We start from the raw sequence: 21,268 nt of genomic DNA on the forward strand, positions 1-21,268 counted from the left end.
CATTCTTTGACTCAGTCTCTGGAGCTTGTTGCCTTAAAGCAGTACTGCTCCTTTTTCAGCCTTAAAGGCACACTGCATTCTTCCTGGGGAAAAAAAACTATAGGATCATAACACCACCCTTTTACTGTTTATATGCCTATAGAAAACTTTCCTTTAATGCTAGCTGCCAGTCTCTTTTCATGCTTTCTCTTTGCTTCTCATATTTACTTTTTCACTTCCCCGCTGGACCTTCTATGCTCAGCCTGGTTTTCAATAGTATTGGGATGTTGAGATATTTTCACCCTGTCTATGTGGGACTCCTGTTTCTCTATCTCCAACGTCCCAGTGGCTTGCCACTCTAGCCAGATCAACGGCCAACTCCTTGAAATGCGTCAGTGACGTGAGCTGGGGGACCCCACTGAGGCAGTGTGCTGTCTCGCTCTCCCTGGCATTGTTCTCCCATTTGGCCACAAGGTGAAGAAAGATTCTGATATGACAATGCCTCTAACCCTCATCACTTGCAGCTTTTCATTTGCATAGGATTTTGTAGACTTACATAGCTTACTATCTGACAGTGCTCAAATAATGTGAACTCTGCTTTTGGGTCATCAATGATGCCGTGCACACATCTCTCCTCTGGTCAGGAGAACTCTACGCGCCCTCAAGATGCTTCCTGCTGCCTGCTGACCAGGAGGCATGCCATCTGGATCTATCTTTGGACTCACCATGCCAGACCTAAGCAGATCATTGAAACGTTTCCTGCACTGGACCCAGTTCCTTCTCACCACTCCTCTGCTGCTGACCTCATGAGCCACCTCCAGCTATGCCTTTGTGGCCTGCTGTGCGGTCTTTGTCATGACACTAGCAAGGAACAGGATACTTCTCCGTGCTGTCACCGCCTCCAACAGCACCTCAAGTGAGGCATCAGAAAATCAGGGGGCTGCCCTGGCACAGGAACTCTCCCAACCACTGCCCTCTGTTTAGCTTCTGCTTCCATCATGGAGACAAACAGAAACCACAGCAATGGCTGCTGATCACCTTATAAATGGGACCCACTGCTCCCTGTGTCCCACCTCCTTCCCACATCTGCTGCTGCTAATTGGGCAGCGAACACAACTCTGGTCCAATAAACTGGATTTCCAATTAAAATTGCAAAGCGTGCACATTGACGCAGTGTGGGGTCGTGACCCAGAAATGAGCATGGCATCAGGGACCTGACCCCGGAATTGAAATCCCACTGAACGAGTCTGTCTAAAGCTTTTTGAAGAGAGTTGGGTTTTGACCTTTAAAGAGTACTTGGTTAGATAGCTCTGATGGATAGTGAGAAAAGAGAACTGCTATGTAAGAAAAATTATATTTTAGTACAGCATCTTTTCTACTACTCAAGCTACATAACCTGGTTGTTTGCTAAGCAGTCCTAATTTCACCAAGATGTCTAAGCAGGTGTAAATACTCCTAAGGACATGGGGTGCTACAGCCCATGCTGAGAGTAGTACGAAGCACAGAAAAGTTATCTTTCAGAAAGAAAAGAAACTCAAAAGAAATTCTAAAATGTAACAACCATGTCCACTGTATTTCCCTTATTCGTCCTTTTCATTGCTTCTTCAAATAATTCTCGAAAGTTGGCAAAGCATAAACTGCCTTTTTAGAAATCCATGCTGGCTGAATAGCTCCTATTTTTTCCAAGTGCCTAGTTTGAGGAAGGATAAACAGTCAGAGGTTGTGGTCTACATTGACATAGGTAGGAAGAGGGATGAGGTGCTGAAAGCAGATTTTAGGGAGTTAGGAAGGAAATTAAAAAGCAGGACCTCCAAAGCAGTAATCTCAGGATTACTCCCAGTGCCATGTGCCAGTGAGCATAGGAATAGGAGGATTGATCAATTGAACACGTGGCTTGAGAATTGGTGTAGGAGGAAGGGCATCGGATTTCTGAGGCATTGGGACCGGATCTGGGGCTGGTGGGAACTGTACAAGATGGACGGGCAACACCTTAACAGGACCAGAACTAACATCCTCGCAGTGAGATTTGCTGGTGCTGTTAGGGAAGGTTTAAACAAGCTTGTCAGGGAGATGGGAACCTGAGGGATAGCTTAAATTGGAAGGATGTAAAGCTGGTAACAGGAGGTAGAAAAGTAGCAAGTGACATTAGAAGGCAGGTGAAACAAAGGCGACCATCAATTAGGCTTAGAATGCAGAATGTCAAGAAGACCAGGTTAAGGGCATTCTACCTGAATGTATGTAGCATTCGCAACAAGGCAGATGATTTAAAGGCACGAATAGAGTTAAATGGGTATGATCTAATTGCCATAATGGAAACATGGCTACAGGGTGACCAAGGCTGGGAACTGAATATTCAAGGATATTCGACATTTAGGAAGGCCAGGCAAAAAGGAAAAGGAGGTGGTGTTGCGCTGATAATAAGGGATGGGATCAGTACATTAGTAAGGGAGGATCTCCGATTGGAGGAACAAAATGTGGAATCTGTTTGGGTGGTGCTAAGAAACAGCAAGGGGCAGCAAACATTGGTAGGTGTTGTTTATAGGCCACCAAACAGTAGTTTGGTAGTGTGGGGCATGGTATTAATCAGGAGATTAGAGAAGCATGTAGCATGGGTAATACAGTAATCATGGGTGACTTCGATCTGCATATAGACTGGGTAAACCTAATGAGTACCAATGCTGTGGAGGACGAGTTTCTGGAGTACATTAGGGATGGTTTTCTAGAGCAGTATGTTGAAGAACTGACTAGAGGACAGGCTATTAGATCTAGTATTATGTAATGAGAAAGGGCTAATGAATAATTTTGTTGTAAAAGAACCTTTAGGGATGAGTAACCATAATACGATAGAATTTTACATTACGTTTGAAAGTGGGGTAGTTCAATCTGAAGCCAAGCTGTTAAATTTGAACAAAGGAAATTGTGAAGGTATGAGGGGCAAATTGGCTGAGGTGGATTGGGAAAATGCATTAAAAGGTATGACAGTACATAGGCAATGGATAGGCTTTACATTTACATAGTTTACAGCAACTATACGTTCCTTCAATACACAAAAACCCCCAAAGTAAAGGCAGTCAACCGTAGATAAAGTAAGTTAAGGATTGTATAAGATTAAAAGAAAAGGCCTATAAAGTTGCCAGAAATAGTAGTAAACTTGAGGATTGGGAGGATTTTAGATACAGCAAAGGAGAACGAAGAAACTGATAACGAAAGGGAGAATAGAATATGAATGTCAGCTAGCAAAAAACATAAAAATGGGCTGTAAAAGCTATAGGTACGTAAAAAGGAAATGTTTGGCTAAGACAAATGTGGGTCCATTACAGGCAGAATCAGGAAAATTTATAATGGGGAATAGAGAAATGGCAGAGAAGCTTTGTGTCTGTCTTCACTGAGGAAGATACAATTAATCTCACAGAATTAGAGATCCAAGAGATTAGGGGGAATGAGGAATTGAAGGAAATTAGTATTAGTAAGAAGGTTGTTTGGAGAAATTAATGGGGCTGAAGGTTGATAAGTCCCCAGGACCTGATATTCTACATCCCAGAGTGTTGAAAGAGGTAGCTATGGAGATAGTGGATGCATTGGTGATCATCTTCCAAAATTCTATAGATTCTGGAGCGGTTCCTGCAGATTGGAAGGTCGCAAATGTCACCCCACTATTTAAGAAGGGAGGGAGAGAGCAAACAGGGAATTACAGACCTGTTAGCCTTACATCAGTCATTGGGAAAATGCTAGATTCTATTCGAAAGAATGTGATAAATGGACACTTGGATAATATTGATCTGATTGGGCATAGTCAACATGGATTTATGAATGGGAAATCATGTTTGACGAACCTGTTGGAGTTTTTTGAGGATGTTACTAACAGAATTGATAAAGGGGATGCGATGGACATGGTATACTTAGATTTTCAAAAGGCCTTTGATAAAGTGCCCCACAGGAGGTTGGTTAGCAAAATGAAAGCACATGGGATAGGAGGTGATAAGGATTGGTTAACAGGCAGAAAGCACAGAGTAGGAATAAACGGGTCATTCTCACATTGGCAGACTGTGACCAGTGGGGTACTGCAGGGATCTGTGCCTGGGCCCCAGTTGTTCACAAAATATATCAGTGATTTGGATGTGGGGACCAAATGTAGCATTTCCAAATTCACAGATGATACAAAACTAAGTGGGAATGTGTGTTGTGAGGAAGATGCAAAGCAGCTTCAAGGGGATTTGGACAGACTTAGTGATCGGGCAAGAAAGTGGCATATGGAATATAATGTGGAAAAATGTGAGGTTATCCACTATGCTAGGAGGAATAGATGTGCAGCGTATTTCTTAAATGGTAAGAGATTAGAAAGTGTAGATGTACAAAGGGTGCCCTTGTCAATAAGGTGCAGCAAGTAATTAGGAAGGCTAATGATATGTTAGCCTTTATTACAAGAGGATTTGAGTACAGGAGTAGTGAAGTCTTGCTTCAATTGTATAGAACCTTGGTTAGACCGCACTTGGAGTACTGTGTGCAGTTTTGGTCCACTTACCTTAGGAAGGATATTATTGCCATCGAGGGAGTGCAACGAAGGTTCACGAGACTTGTTCCCGGGATGGTGGAACTGTCCCATGAGGAGAGATTGTGAAACTGGGCCTGTATTTTCTAGAGTTTTGAAGAATGAGAGGTGATCTCATTGAAACCTACAAAATACTTAAAAGGATAGACAGGGTAGATGCAGCTAAGATGTTTCCCTTGGTTGGGGAATCTAGAACCAGGAAACACAATTTTAAAAAAAGGGGAAGTCACTTAGGAGAAATTTCTTTACTCAGAGGGTTGTGAATCTTTGGAATTCTCTACCTCAGAGAGCTGTTGAAGCTCAGTTATTGAGTATGTTTAAAGCAGAGACTGACATATTTCTAAATACAAATGACATAAGGGGATATGAGAATAGTGTAGGAAAAAGGCATTGATCATATTGAATGGCAGGGCAGGCTCAATGGGCTGAACGGCATACTCCTGCTCCTATATTCCTATTTAATAACATATTCTAGATACCAATAACCTACCTATAATTGAAAGGTATTTCATTTCCACTACTGTCCACAGTGAGCTTGCCTTTTTCCTCTGATATCAGCCTTGCCCTATCTTGACAGTCCTCTACTGATATGCCTAAAGAAAGGCATTTTACTGCTATTAGTTTAAAAAAAAATTATGGGGTGGATTTAACGCGGAGCAGGTTTTTGGCCCTAAACCGCTCCTGTGAATTCAATTTGTGCTTGCTGGGGGCAGTAACTTGTTTTTTACATCTGTTCAGAGGATGTGGACATCACTAACTAGGCCAGCATTTATTGCCCATCCCTAATTGCCCTTGAACTAAGTGGCTTGCTAGGCCATTTCAGAGGGCGTATTGCTGTGGGTCTGGAGTCACATGTAAGCCAGACCAGGTAAGGACAGCAGATCTCCTTCCCTAAAGGACATTAGTGAACCAGATGTGTCTTTACAACAATTGACAATGGTTTCATGGTCACCATTAGATTACATCCTTAATCCCAGATTTTATTAATTGAATTCAAATTTCACCACCGTCATGGTGGGATTTGAACACATGTCCCCAGAGAACTAGCCTGGGCCTCAAGATTACGGGTCCAGTGACATGACCATTACGCCACCACCTCCCATCTGTGGAGACAGAAACAGTGTTACCTCTGGGCTGGGTTTTTGCCACAATATGGGGGCGGGAACTGAGGCTAATTTTGCGCTGCTGGCCGGTGTGCTGGTTTGCAAGTGGCGGGTAGCATTTTAAGATAATTTAAAAGCCAATTAAGGCCAATTATCAGAGGCCAACTGGAATTTTCAATTGAGCCAGTGGGTCCCCTGCAGTGTCCGGGGCATGGCAGCTGCCTGGAGACAGTCTCCTGGCAGCTGTTGGGGGGCCAACACTGCAGGATGCCTTTGAGGACTCCCCCGGCTCATCTTGTCACAGTTGTGGCCCAGGCCACCCTGTGGAGGGGTTCCCCCTTCTCAATAGTGGCCAGGTAGCTGAGGCCATTTTTTTTCCAAATTTTTTTAAAGATGCTGAGAGGGTGCCTCAAGATGGAGGGCCCTCTCTCACCTTACCTGCAACAGCAGACTGCAGCTCCTTCCATGCTGGGGGCCTCCTATATGTCCTCCAGCTTTGAGAGCTCACCCACTGTCCTTAATTGGATGGCGAGCACACCCTCCAGACACTAATTGGCCAATTCAGGTAAAATCCATGTCTGGTAACTGCTCCCTGTTATATATTTGGAGCTTTATGCTGCCACCGTATAGAGTCTAGCCAGAGTAGTTCTTAGACTGTATTGATTAAACATTAATCTTTATCATATAATAACTACATACCCTCCACACTAGCCTGTGTGTCTCCCTCAAAAGCCATGCTGTAACTGTTCTTGAGTCTGTCCCACATGACCTCTTATGAGGGGCAAGAATGGCAACTCAACATCCCTGGATATAGAGTTTTCAGGTCGGAATGTACTATAGACCCTCAAATAGTGAGAGGGAGGTAGAAGAACAAATATGTAGGCAAATTTCTGAGTGCAAAAACTATAGGTTAATAATAGTGGGGGATTTCTACCCCAATATCAACTGGGATACAAACAGTGTGAAAGGCACAGAGGGGGCAAAATTCTTGAACTACGTTCAAGAGAACTTTTTTAGCCAGCACGTAACAAGCCCAATGAGAGGGGGCGCAATTCTAGATTTAGTCTTCCGTAATGAAGCTGGGCATGTGGAGGAAGTAACAGTGGGGACCATTTTGGAGATGGTGACCATAATACAGTAAGTTTTAGCATAATCATGGAAAAGGACAAAGGTAAAACAGGAGTAAAAGTTCTAAATTGGGGGAAGGCAAATTTTAAGAAACTGAAAGGTGACCTGGTGAAAGTGGACTGGATACAGCCACTTGAAGGAAAATCAGTGGCAAACCAGTGGGAAGCATTCAAAAGTGAGATACTGCAGGCACAGTGTAGGCATGTCCCCACAAAGATAAAGGGTGGCACTGCCAAATCTAGAGCCCTCGGTTATCTAGAAGCTTATAGGGTAAGTTAAAGCAGAAAAAGAAGGCTTATGGCGATCATAAAAATCTTAATACTTTAGAAAGCCTACAGGAGTATAGAAAGTGCAGGGGTGAAGTAAAAAAAAAGGAAATTAGAAAAGCAAAGAGAGGACATGAAAAATTATTGGCAGGTAAAATCAATGAAAACCCACAGATATTTTATCAGTACATTAAGAGCAAGAGGATAACTAAGGAAAGGGTAGGACCTATCAGAGATATACAAGGGAACATATGGTTGGATGCAGAAGATGTGGTCAGGGTTCTTAATGGGTTTTTTGTCTCTGTCTTCACAAAGGAGAGGGTTGATGCAGATATTGTAGTTAAAGAGGAGGAATGTGAAATATTACTTATAAAGAGCATTATGAGAGAGCAAGTACTAGAGGGTCTGACTTCCTTGAAAGTGGATAAATCGCCAGGGCCAGATGGATTGCATCCCAGGTTGTTAAAGGAAGCCAGGGAGGAAATAGCGGATGCATTGAGGATCAGGCCAAATAATTATAGGCCAGTCAGTTTGACCTCAGTAGTGGGTAAATTGTTTGAATCTATTCTAAGAGATAGGATAAACTACCACTTAGAAAGGCACAGATTAATCAGGGATAATCAGCATGGATTTGTTAAGGGAAGGTCATGTTGTACAAACTTAATTGAGTTTTTTGAGGAAGTAACGAGAAGGATTGATGAGGGTAGTGCAGTGGATGTGATCTACATGGATTTTAGTAAAGCATTTGACAAGGTCCCACATTGCAGACTGGTCAGTAAAATGAAAGCCCATGGGATGCAGGGGAATGTGGCAGGTTGGATCCAGAATTGTCTCAGTGTGAGGAAACAGAGGGTAGTCGTCAATGGATATTTTTGTGAATGGAAAGCTGTTTCCAGTGGCGTTCCGCAGGGCTCAGTGTTGGGTCCCTTCTGTTTGTAGTATATATTAATGATTGGGACTTAAATGTGGGAGGCATGATTGGGAAATTTGCTGATGCCACAAAAATTGGCCATGTAGATGATGGTGAAGAGGAGAGCCGTACTCTCCAGAAAGATATCAATGGTTTGGTTGAGTGGGTGGAAAAGTGGCAAATGGAATTCAGTCTAGAAAAGTGTGATGTAATGCATTTGGGGAGGGCAAATAAAGCGAGGGAATGTGCAATAAACTGGAGGATATTGAGAGGGATAGAAGAAGTGAGAGACCTTGGAGTGCATGTCCACAGGTTCCTGAAGGTCGCAGGACAGGTGGATAGAGTGGTGAAGAAGGCATATGGAATGCTTTCCTTTATTGGCTGAGGTATAGAATTCACATGCAGAATTCACCAAATCACATGCAGCTTCCACAGTGTGGACTGCGACACCGACCACTCCCTGGTGTGCAGCAAAGTTAGACTCAAACCAAAGAAGCTACATCACTCCAAGCAGAAGGGCCACCCACGCAGCAACACTAACAGAATTTCTTATCCACAACTGTTACATAAGTTTCTAAATTCACTTGAAAAAGCCCTTCAAAACACTCCTGCAGCGGATGCAGAGACCAAGTGGGCCCACATCAGAGACGCCATCTATGACTCAGCAATGACCACCTTGGCAAATGTGAGAAGCAGAATGCAGACTGGTTTCAATCTCACTTTGAAGAGCTGAAACCTGTCATAGCCACTAAGCGCATTGCACTGTTGAACTACAAGAAAGCCCCCAGCAAGTTAACATCCGTAGCACTTAAAGTAGCCGGAAGCGCTGCACAAAGATCAGCCAGGCACTGTGCAAATGTCTACTGGCAACACCTGTGCAGTCGTATTCAGCTGGCCTCTGACACCGGAAATATCAGAGGAATGTATGATGGTATTAAGAGAGCTTTTGGGCCAACCATCAGGAAGATGGTCCCCCTCAATTCTAAATCAGGGGACACGATCACTGATCACATGCGTTCAAATCTTCAGAAGAAGGAATTTTCTTCCACACAAGATCAGATGGCAGGTTGTTCAACCTTGCCCATCTTAGAGCGACCAAAGTACGGAACGTCCTGATCAGGGAACTCCTCTTTGCTGACGATGCTGCATTAACATCGCACACAGAAGAGTGTCTGCAGAGACTCATCGACAGGATTGTGGCTGCCTGCAACGAATTTGGCCTAACCATCAGCTTCAAGAAAATGAACATCATGGGACAGGACATCAGAAATGCTCCATCCATCAATATCGGCGACCACGCTCTGGAAGTGGTTCAAGAGTTCACCTACTTCGGCTCAACTATCACCAGTAACCTGTCTCTCGATGCAGAAATCAACAAGCGCATGGGAAAGGCGTCCGCTGCTATGTCCAGACCGGCCAAGAGGGTGTGGGAAAATGGCGCACTGACACGGAAAAAGTCTGAGTGTATCAAGCCTGTGTCCTCAGTACCTTGCTCAATGGCAGCGAGGCCTGGACAACGTATATCAGCCAAGAGCGACGTCTCAAATGATTCCATCTTCACTGCCTCCAGAGAATCCTTGGTATCAGGTGGCAGGACCGTATCTCCAACGCAGAAGTCCTCGAGGCGGCCAACATCCCCAGCATATTCACCCTACTGAGCCAGTGGCGCTTGAGATGGCTTGGCCATGTGAGCTGCATGGAAAATGGTAGGATCTCCAAGGACACATTGTACAGCGAACTCGTCGCTGGTATCAGACCCACCGGCCGTCCATGTCTCCGCTTTAAAGACGTCTGCAAACGTGACATGAAGTCCCGTGACATTGATCACAAGTTGTGGGAGTCAGTTGCCAGTGAGGCGGGGCTAAAAAGTGGCGAGTCGAAGAGACTTAGCAGTTGGCAGGAAAAAAGACAGAAGCGCAAGGAGACAGCCAACTGTGTAACAGCCCGACAACCAATTTTATCTGTAGCGCCTGTGGAAGAGTCTGTCAGTCTAGAATTGGCCTTTATAGCCACTCCAGGCGCTGCTTCACAAACCACTGACCACCTCTCGGCGCTTACCCATTGTCTCTCGAGACAAGGAGGCCAAAGAAGAAGATAGAATTCAAAAGCAGGGATGTAATGCTGGAACTGTATAAAATGCTGGTTAGGCCACAACTGAAGTATTGTGTACAGTTCTGGTCACAGCATTACAGAAAGGACATAATTGCTGTGGAGAGAGTACAGAGGAGATTTACAAGAATGTTGCCAGGGCTCGAAAGTTGCAGCTATGAGGAAAGATTGGATAGGCTAGGGTTGTTTTCCTTAGAACCGAGGAGGCTGAAGGGTGACTTAATAGAGGTATACAAAATTATGAGGGGCCTAGATAGATTAAACAGGAAGGACGTGTTACCCCTAGCGGAGAGATCAATTACCAGGGGTCACATATTTAAGGTGATTGGTAAAAGGATTAGAGGGGACATGAGGAAAAAAATTTTCACCCAGAGGATGGTGGGTGTCTGGAATTCACTGCCAGAAATCGTGGTGGAGGCAGAAACCCTCAATTCTTCTAACAGGTACCTGGACCTGCACCTGAAGTGCTGTAACCTGCAAGACTATGGACCAGGTGCTGGGAGGTGGGATTAGATTGGGGGCTAGTTTTTTCGTCTGGCACAGACATGACGGGCTGAATGGCCTCCTTCTGTGCCGTAATTTTTCTATGGTTCTACATCATCCTGGTGGGGGTAATCGTTACATTCTCTCAAGATTAACCCTTTGGTATCCTTATACTACATCTCCCCCCAAGTCTTTAACCCAATATATATTTACATACATTGTTACGACCTGGTGAGAAAGGTGTCTCGGGATCCCTTTCAGTCTTCATCTGGTCTTACCGTAACAGGGTTTAATTTTAAACACACAGTGTTTTTAGTTTCCCCTTGGTGAATCCTTGTTCACTGCTTTCCAATTATAAGGCAAAGAAACCAGCACAGCAGGTTTTCTTAGGTTTAAAGAAGAAAAGTTGAAATTTATTAAATTCTAATTCAGTTGACGTCTACGGATACGCGACGCGCCCAGGCTAGCATGCATACGCGATACACACATGCAAATAGAGACAGAAAAGAGCAGGAAAAAAAATGAAGTGGAAAAGTTTGAGGCAATATCTGAAGAGTTTTTGTTCAGGTTTTTCGAGCTCACTGTAGAGTCCTTGATTGTAGGTAGATCTTGCTCTTTGTTGGGGCCCAGTATTCTTCTTAAACCTTGTTCGCTGTGGGAGACCTTTTCTCTCTTGGGGTTCATGTGTCTTCAATGGATTCAGAGGCTTATGAGAAAGAGATGGGAGCAGGCAGACAAGAGAGACCTTCTCAGTCCAGGAGCAAACACTGTTTTTGCTCAAACTCTCAGTGCCTAGTTCAAAAAACCCTGGAACAGCCAGTTATTCATGTGACCAGCTGGTCCAACCAGTCCTGACCCCTGTAGATTGCATCACCCCAGCAAGCCCTGGAATGCGCTTCCCCACCCTCCCACTGTTCGGTGATCAACATCCATTGTGGGTTGAATGTGTCAGGGAATGGTCCTTTGTCTATACAAGTACCGTCTGTTAGTATGCAAATGTATTTTCCAGCCACGGCTGATTTGTTCAACAAATGATTTCCTCGCTCTTGCAACAGTTCAAAATCAATGTTCATATGACCAATGTGCCTCATTCTTGGCAGGTGGGGGCCTGCATAACAACATTCACTTTTTTATTTACATGCTGCCCCCATCTCCCCCCACCCACCCCCCCCACCCCCCACCCAAGTCTCTGACTTCATAGATTCAGCCTATCAGGTTCAACTTTCCCTGATCTTATTCTTGTCAGACGTGGAAGATTGGTGGTGTTTCTCCGATCCCTTGTTTGTTGACTTGGAGAGCCTTCGTTGAGGTTTGTAGCATTCGGTGTTTTTTGAATTTTCGGTTCATCGTCTGAGTCGTCTAAATGTATGACTGATTGATGTCTTTGATGTAAAGGAATAAGATTTCTCTGTGCCTCCGTATAGAACCTTCTTGAGTTAGTACTAGATAAGATCGCTGTTGATTCTCGTCTTTCTGGAGAATTACCCCTTCTCTATTTTGGTCTCGTACCCACACCTTTCGCCCTTCTAACAACTTCGGTCAGTTTCTTGTACGATATCTTCTGTTATAATTATGAGTCTGTTTGTTTCAATACGACTTTTCTTTGTCTTGTACTTTATGATAATCCTTGCTTTGCAATCCTGGAAGTAATTTCTTGGTAGAATTGGAAGTTGCGTTCGATGTTTTCTTCCCATTAAGAGTTCTGATGACACTAATCTGCACAATAATGGAGTAGTTCCGTATGTCAGCAGTGCTAATTGGAAATCTTGGTTTTTCTTCACCATATCTTTAATGGTTCTGACTGTTCGTTCAGCTTCTCCATTAGATTGCAAATACTTAGGAGAGCTTGTTATTTGAACAAATCCACATTCTTCCGCTAAGTGCGTGAAGTAATCATTTGCAAATTTTGGTCCATTATCAGATACTATTTGATCAGGTATACCATGGATGAATTTTACAGACACCCCCCGACGTCAGGGGTCATGTTGGGGGGGGGGGGGGGGCGCCGGAAAATCCCTCCTGCAGAGGCCCACCACAGGCCTCGACGTCGGGAAGGCCCGGCCCAATATTGCTGGTGGTGGCAAGGCCTTGTGGTGGCCACCCCATCACTCAGAGATGGGAGCCCAAATTTGAATATGTAAATTAATTTAAATAAATGAATAAATTAACTTCTTACTCCCACCGTCTGTTCCGGTGCAATATTGGTGCTGGTGCCCAGCACTCCTGTGCCTTCAGATACCCATCCGGGGATCCGAGGCAGAACACTGGTGGGGAGAGGGGAGCTAGATAAGTTTTTCAGTGCGGCGAGGTGCGGGGGAGCAGGGTCAATGTCATTTCATTGGTGGGAAGGAGTAAAATGTTAAGTTTCTGGACTTTGCGGGGGAAGGTCAGCTGCACAAGGTAAGTGTTTTGGCGGGGGAGAGGGCAGGTAATTAATTCTGTGTTTATTGTGGGGGGGGATGGGAGAAGGTCAGGATCAATTTATTTAATTTTTTAAAATCAATATGTTTTTAAGTATTTAAATTTAATGTTAGGGCTTGAAGCCCTTTAAAAATGGCATCAGCGCCTGCTCAAAGGCAGCTGACACCATTGCTGGAGATGGACCGCCCGCCACCTCCAGTCATCGGGGTGGGCAGTCCACCCCAGCTATTAAAATGAGCTGCCGCACTTAATATTGCGGCGGCTCTACGATGTGTTCTCCGCGCAGGCGGACCACCATTGTTTACATCCGTCGCTAATTACGGCAGCGGAAGTATAAATTTCAGCGCCATGTGTTGCAAAAACTTCTTGTAAAACTCTGATGACTGCTTCAGCTGTTGTTGTGTACATCCGTTTAACTTCGATCCATCTTGAGAAGTAATCAACAACAATTAGTTAGGATCTTCCCTCAAAGAAGAATAAACCCATCGCCAACTGTTCCCACGGTTTAGTTGGGAACTGGGTCAAAATTAGTGGTTCTCTTTGATCTTGTCTGTGTACCTGACAATTTTGTTGGACTTGCTTCTTCCCAAGTGCTCTGTCCGTGTAGCATGCCTGTAGGAACTTGCTGCATTTCTCTTTCTCTTTCTCTGGTAATCTTTGAGTGGCATGGCGAGCTGTGCTGTGTTTTGCGGGTTCTCTCTGCATTGTGTGTGCTCTCTGGTGGAATCCGGACTCTCTGCAGTGCGCAGGTCATGTTGAGGGGTGCTCCCTCTGTCCCGGCTCCTGGATTCTTCTTCTTCAACTTCTTCAACTTTCGCTATAATATGAAGGTCAATACAAGCTCGCCTACTTAAGAGTGAGAACTCCTGATTGCTTAGGACATACGGTGTTTTCTAATATCTGCTTTCCATTATATTGAAGCATTGCTTGTGGCTTCCCCTTTACTTCAAATACAACACCTCCTGGGTCATATAACTGAGTTTCTGTTGGTTGCAGAACGAGTGTGGATGGCCACAGCTCTTAATCTTACAGGACCAACACACTTGCTCTGGTGTCAAGTTTGAAATTAATGATATGTCCAATGACATATACGTCGGCTGACCAAAATATTTCGGATCATTTGATTTCGCCCAGATAATATTTTGATTGGTCTGCTGCAGGAGGTTGCGTAACTTCATTTACCTCTCTATTCTTAACTACTTTTCCTTTAGAGGTTGTGGTAGTCGAGATTTTATTCTGGCACATCTTGCTGAAATGCCCTATTTTTCTGCAAAAAAAACATTCTGCAATATCGGCGGGACATTGTTTGCACCTGTGGGAAGTTTTTGCACCACAGCACTGTCTTTTGCTCTTCCCACACACCCCCCACCCCACACCCCTCCCCCCCCCCCAGTGTACCATTTTTCCTGGTGCCTCTTGTTCTGCCCTGTACCATGTTCTTTCCTCACCTTGTATAATTGGTCTGTTGTTGTTGTGCCAATTGAAGTAGGAATCACAAGCTTTTAAGACTTCATCAAATGTGGCTGACTTTTCATCAATACATTGTCTTGCTAGTATATCACCATCTACAGTACCAATTAAACATAATAATGTATGCACTTGCTCTCTTTTGGACCTGCTGTCCAATTTTGATGCAATTCTGTATCTGAGGAACCTTTTCCTTCATATTTCCCAGTTTTGAGTCTGATTGGATCCCTTGTGACTTTTGAAACTCTCTGGCACTCCCAAATTTTGATTTTTTTAAATCGACTTTTTAGAGTGTTCCCCTTTTAAGAAACTTTTTTTTATGGCTAGCTTGCTTTGATGGAGTGTAGCAGGTGCTTGACAGTATTTCCTGTTTTTTTAGGCTTTTGTTAGGACTTCCCCTTTCAGCAGTTCACTGAAATGTTTACACAGCTGCCTATTGAAATTGACAGAGCTGCTTGATAAACAGTTCCAGGGTTTTCCCCTTTGCTGTTTTTTTGAACTGGAGTGTATTTACCTTGTCCAAGCTTGACTGCTTTAATGATTTTTTCGGCTTAGCTGCATAAGTGGAAACTCTGCTGCATTCAAGGGTTTCCTGTGCTTTTTTTCTCTTCACTATTGGACTTTTTTTCAGTTCACACGCTTTTTAGTGTTTTCCCCTTTTTCTCTCTCTCACTCACACAGAGCCTTTAAAAAATAATTTTTTCAGCTCTTCAGAGGCTTTTTTCCCTGGATTTCTCGATCGTCGGCACAATGACTCACCTGATCACTTGCTTTTCAGCCACGCTCCTGTTCTATGGAGCTTTTATCAGCATTCTAAGGTATGTAGTTTTTCTCTTCAGCTACTTGTTTTAAAGTTTCTCCTCTTCTGGCTGAAAGATGATTGTTGCTTCAAATTTTCTCTTCTGGGTGTAGTACTTCGATCCCAGCGCTGCTCACCTTATATATTTGATGCTTTATGCTGCCTCTGTATAGAGTCTAGCCAGAGAGGTTCTTAGACTGTATTGTTTAAACATTAATCTTCATTGTATAGTAACTGTATACACTCTACACTAGCCTGTGTCTCCTTCAAAAACCACACTGTAACTGTTCTGGAGTCTCTCCCACCAGATCTCTTGCCTCATCCTGGTGGGCGGTAATCTTTACATTCTCCCAATATTAACCCTTTGATAACCTTATACGACACCCCGACACAGTGCGGGATTGAGAGTCGCATTTAACACCGATGTCGGGGTCCTGACCCAAAGTGCAAAATCCTGCCCTCTGTTTCTCTCTGTTCAGGTGCTGAATGATGTGCTGAGAATTTCTAGCATTTTCTATTATTTCAGATTTCCAGCATCCACAGTATTTTCCTTTTTGTTTTTTTGCCTGCTCTTTCTCTCTTTTCCTTTCATGCCTAGGACCACATGAAGCAACCTATTTACATAAGAATATAAAAATAGTGCAGGAGTAGGCCATTTGACCACTTACACCTGCTGTGCCATTCGATAAGAATATGACTGCTCTGCCTCTGCTCCTCTCTACCATATTATCCCCTTATCCATTAATTTCCTTCATGTCTAAAAGTCTATCAATTTCTAACTTGAATATAATCAATGACTGAGCATCCACACCTCTCTAGGGTTGAGAATTCCAAAGATTCACTACCCATTTGAGTGAAGAAATTTCTTCTTATCTCAGTCCCAAATGGCCGACCCCTTATCCTGAGCCTGTGACTCCTAGTTTTAGACTCCCCAACCAAGGAGTCTACTTTTTACATTCAACAGCATGTGCCTTGGGTTGTTCTTGTAAGAAAAGCCCTCTTTACATGACAAAGCATTTGCCTGACTCACAATTCCCGCCCAGAAGAAATGGCTTGATGCGATCGAGCCGGGTTAACACTCTCCTGCCACACGATGCATGTGACCCGCTGGATGCCAACCCTAGGAAAATTATGCCTATATTCTTGAAACTTTTGGATAAAGTAAGCTCTGATAATTTCCAAAATAGATGCTCCAAATAGATTTCTAAAACAAATACCAAATGGCAGTTGCTATTGCACTGGATAATTTTGATTAAATGCATCATGCATTTCATTGTATAGTGGCTAACCACGCAAACTCTCCCTTATACTGAGCAGAGCCATAGGCATTCCACTAATTTCAATTGTCATTTCAAATCAATAACTTCCCTTAATGGAAACTTGTTCATTTTCATTATAATTACTGTGAATACCTTCAACACAGCTAAAATTCACGTTAATTATGTCATTGGCAAATCAAGATTTGTATGTGTTTAACGTAGTGAATGTATTTATTCAGATTAGGATATCATGTGTGAATTCAAGTACGGTATAGTATTGAACCTACAGTGTTTAGAGAAATTAATTCGTATGACAGTTTTAAGTAGCAGGCTTAGTTCTATAAATAAACCATGAAGTCCCCATGTCTAGCTATTCAGAGTTAATGGTTCAGTATTGAATGCTCAACGTTAATATCTTCAGTTGCACTGTTTTGAATTGCCAGTCTGTTCTGTTCAAATAAGAAGATCCTTTTCCACAGTAATGACTGCTGTTGAAACACATCACCTCGCTTGCTTGTGATGTCATCATATCCAAAATGATGAACAATTCTTCCTTCCTTTTAAAGTAATTTTCATGAGTAACCTTCCTATTTAAAGCTTCCAAAAATGCATTTCCAATCTGAGGTATCTTTTTTAAATTTACTTTTATAAATAGTGCCAGCTCATGCCTTACTACTTAAATCATGGAAAAGTGAGCGCCCGTTGTATTCCTTTAGTTGAAGAAAACCTATCTGTAAATCCAGCCTTTGTTGAGCATTAAATACTGAACTGTTAACTCTGAATAGCTTGTCATGGGGACTTCATGATTTATGTTCATGCTGACATTCTCGATGCTAATGAATAGGAAAAATGATACCCTATTTGGTTGGGACTCTGACCACGATGATATGATGTGTCACTGCATAATCATTGGTGCAGCTCATATGGCAAAGAGCTGATCTTCTATTCAAGAGGCCAAAGTTTAAACCCAGCACTGACTGAAGCTCAAGACTTGCTCCTCTTTCTGTGAGTAAGTTTTGGTAATTTCAAGATGGGGTTGCTAAATAAAAAGCTCTCTGTAGAGAAAGAGATCATTAAGTGACATGTTCTGGGCTGCAAAAGCTCACCATCCGCCAGTCAACCATTGTGAAATCACATTGAAGAGGCTTTAAATAACACTTGGTCCATCAAATCCAGCTCTTTCAGTTTACGTATTGTAGAGTGATAAGAATATATAATTGGGGAGGATTCAAAAAAAGAAGAAACTAATTTTTTCTTTCACTACAGAAAAACATCTTTTTACCAGTTGACCTGTACTTAAGGAATGGGATTAAGAGGCGAAATCTATAACTGAATAACAAAAAAAAACCTTTTTTTTTAACACAGAAGAATTCCTGTCAACTCTTGAACACTATGAAATAGCAATTCCTGTCCGAGTTGACCACAATGGAGACTTCCTAAGCTATAATGTAAAAAGTAGCCATGAACTCCGATCAAAAAGAAGCTTACCTGCGTTTCAACATGAGCCGGTTGAGCAGCAAGTTTATTACAAAGTATCTTCACATGGATTGCACTTCCTTTTAAACTTGACTTTACACATTAATCTGGTATCAGATTATTTTACTGTAGAATATTGGAAAAGAGATGGCTTGGAATGGAGGCACGATTATATGGATGAATGTCATTATTTGGGACATTTAAGTGATCTCCAGGAAGCCACAAAAGTTGCTTTAAGTAACTGTAATGGATTGGTAAGTTATCGATTTCTCTGTTACAGATCGACTCATTCATTTTTTCATTAGCATAAACTGCATTTACATCAGTTAAGGTGGCACAATTGCAGCTTAGCTTCTGTAGAAATAAACCTGCTATTTTCTAGCCTGCCTTGATTAGTTATTGTGCAATATTAAGGGCATACTTTGGCCTCATTCAGAATGGAGTACTGTTTTTGTTTCCAGGCACTATAGATTGTTAATCAAGAGGGTGAACCTGAGGCCAGCGTAAAGGATTTTTGTCCTCATCATCAAAAAAGTGAATCACTCCTGTTTTATTCCAACTGTCTCAAAATTATATATAACAAATCTCTCCTTCCTATATACTAGCTCTGTGGTGATTTTTTCTGCTACAATGGTTTAAATGGGTACCCTGTCCTTTCAAGGGACTTTTTGGAGGCTCAACTAGGTAAAGCCTGCTTCAAAAGTTTAGCTTCAACAATTGCTACACTGTTTGTCAAGGTTTGTGCCTCAGCAGAAGCAGCACCTGTTACTACAATAGTGGTTTCCACAACAACTGTTAACTTTTCTCGCTCAAAACTACGGAGAAGTGGCCCAAATCCTATTTTGTCCTCTATTTTTAAACCCATTAGGTAATAACCAATAGGCATTAACCCATTTAAAATAAATAGGTTTAATATTTTTGTTTTACAAAGAGGAATGTCATATGAAAATATTAAGTATTTGTGCATTATTACTACAAACAGTAATTTTTAACTTTATTTCCAGTATTTACTCTTTTATATAATATGAAATTTATTTCATTGCACCTTGAACATATTTATATTTTTCTAAAGCTAATTACTATCAATGATCTTCCTTGTTAGCTTTATCCTCAGGTCTTGTTACCCATGGGATAAAAAGTTCCATCTGATTTCCCTTGTTCCTAACTTCTGAATTTTTAACTTGTGCTATAAAAATAGCCTGGTCTGTCAGTGTATGCAGATGAAATATGGGTGTGGATACACTTAAAGCAGTACCTGGTTACTTAAAAGTGTTCATTATCCTTTTTCTTACAATGTGGTAACATCACTTGCATATGATGTCTTGTAACAAATTATTCATCCTCTTCTGTATTCCCTTTTACAATTTAAAGTAAGATTATAGGAAAATTCAGACCAGCAATTTGAGCTCTTGTTTATAGTGAATGAGTCTCAGGGACAGTTAAAGCCCTCGGACTGCTGATAAACTGCCTCATTTCACCTGACACCACATATTTTTCTTTGGTAAGTCAACAGTCTTCAAAATAAATTTCAGGAGAAATAAAATGGTATTCTATCACTAATAGAATAAGAAATGGGGAAGCGTTAAAGTTTCTTTTATGTATGTTGAGGGCAAGAAAATTAAGTAAAACCCTGCAAGGGCTCCCACACCAGATCCTCAAACATCATTAGTTGGACAATTTTGGCAAACTCAAAAGTCCTGGACACCATCTTTAGGTTACTGAACACTGAGCTGGAACACACTGATGGGCTAGACTTTTAACCTAATCATTGTGCTACGAGAACAGTCGGGAACATATGAAACTAGCAATGTAACATCTCAGCATTTCAGCTTTGGAGATTTTCTCCTCAGTATTACATATTCTTAAGCTAGTATGCTGCTTGAGTATACTGTTACAAAAATAGCTAATAATATAACTTAATGGCCCAGATTTTGCGGTTCGCAGTGAAGTGATGATGCTCGCCGCTGACCTCTAAGAAAGCTGCCCACAAAGAAATAGCGATCTCTGTGGCATAGATTTAATCTTTCCCAATGTTAATGTGAATCTAGTACCAAGTGAAGGGGATCTCCAAGCATCCAGCAACAGTGATGCCATCCAGCAGGGTAAACACCAATTACATTGCAGAATTCTCAGACAGCAAATCAGGAAGTAAAATGCACTGATTATCCTTCACTTTTTATAAATTTTACAGAGCGTGAAATAAAGATTGAGATATACATGTTAGAAGCTGAAATATCAAACTTAAAAAAAAAATTATATTAAAACTATGGTATCCTTATCTTAATGGAAAAATTTGATGTTACACACATAATAGTTTTTCAGGGACAGAAAGGTTGTTCAGCAGTAGTTATGATTTAGTATGCTGTTAAAAGCCTATTTACAGCTAATTAACAAGGAGTACCATTTTCAGGTGTTTTTATTAATGCTACTGGAGCATAAAAGGGGACGTTCTCATCCATTCAAAATAGGGATATATTGAAAAAGGACTTCAGCACACCTTGTGGAGAAGCAGAGAATCACTGACAGCAACTTTTGGATTTCCACTTTTAACTGTGCATAAATGGGCACCAAATGTTGCTGTCAGTTTCATAGTTTTGAGGCCTTCAAAAGAGAATTAGAAAATTATCTGAAGTGAAAAAATGTGCAGGGCTATGGGGCGAAGGCAGGGATGTGGGACTAGATGAGTTGCTCTTGCAGAGAGCTGGCACTGACACGACAGGCTGAATGGCCTCTTTCTGTGATGTAACCATTCTATGAGTTGTAATGACAGCAAATGCGACAGTTTCGCCATGCCATCATTTATAACTGCAAAATCCAGGCCATTTTGTATTATCATTTACTAAAATGATTACAATTTGAAAATTGAGATTGTATGTATATTTAAATTGTATTTTATTTATATCTATCATGTGGACGACTATCATGGTCCAAAAAAGATATCAAATACAATACTGTGTGTCTTCAAGCTCAGTTATCATAGTCCCAAATTGTACCTTCAGTCTAAAGAATCCTACATCTGTAATGTAAAATATTTTCAGTAATCCTTGATAGCAGAGTTGTGACTTGCTTTTGAGGAGTCCCTTTATAAATGTAATGATTGATTAGTATCACTGGCTGGAATTTTATGGTAGACGGACAGGATCCCCAGGCGAGGCGGACACAGGTTTGCCACTGTATTTTGCAGGCCCCTGGGCATCAGTTGGTGTGAGGCAGGACTTCCACCCGCTTGAGGTAGGAAGTCCCACCTAATAGAGCTGCCCACCAATGAGTGGGCCGGCAGATCTTAGTCCCAGCAGTGCCACTGGGAGCGGTGGCCACT

At 42.2% G+C, this 21,268-nt stretch overlaps 1 protein-coding gene across 1 annotated transcript in view; it reads left to right on the forward strand.

The window, feature by feature from the left end:
• Positions 1-21,268, forward strand: part of adamts10 (ADAM metallopeptidase with thrombospondin type 1 motif, 10) — a 202,042-nt gene that overhangs the window by 55,325 nt on the left and 125,449 nt on the right. The window contains exon 4 of the mRNA XM_068016396.1: positions 17,839-18,203. Within this exon, the coding sequence (XP_067872497.1) occupies positions 17,839-18,203 (365 nt within the window). The remainder of the gene's footprint in view (positions 1-17,838; positions 18,204-21,268) is intronic.

The sequence above is a fragment of the Heterodontus francisci genome, chromosome 36, assembly GCF_036365525.1.
Source record: "Heterodontus francisci isolate sHetFra1 chromosome 36, sHetFra1.hap1, whole genome shotgun sequence".
NCBI classification, from domain to species: Eukaryota; Metazoa; Chordata; class Chondrichthyes; order Heterodontiformes; family Heterodontidae; genus Heterodontus; species Heterodontus francisci.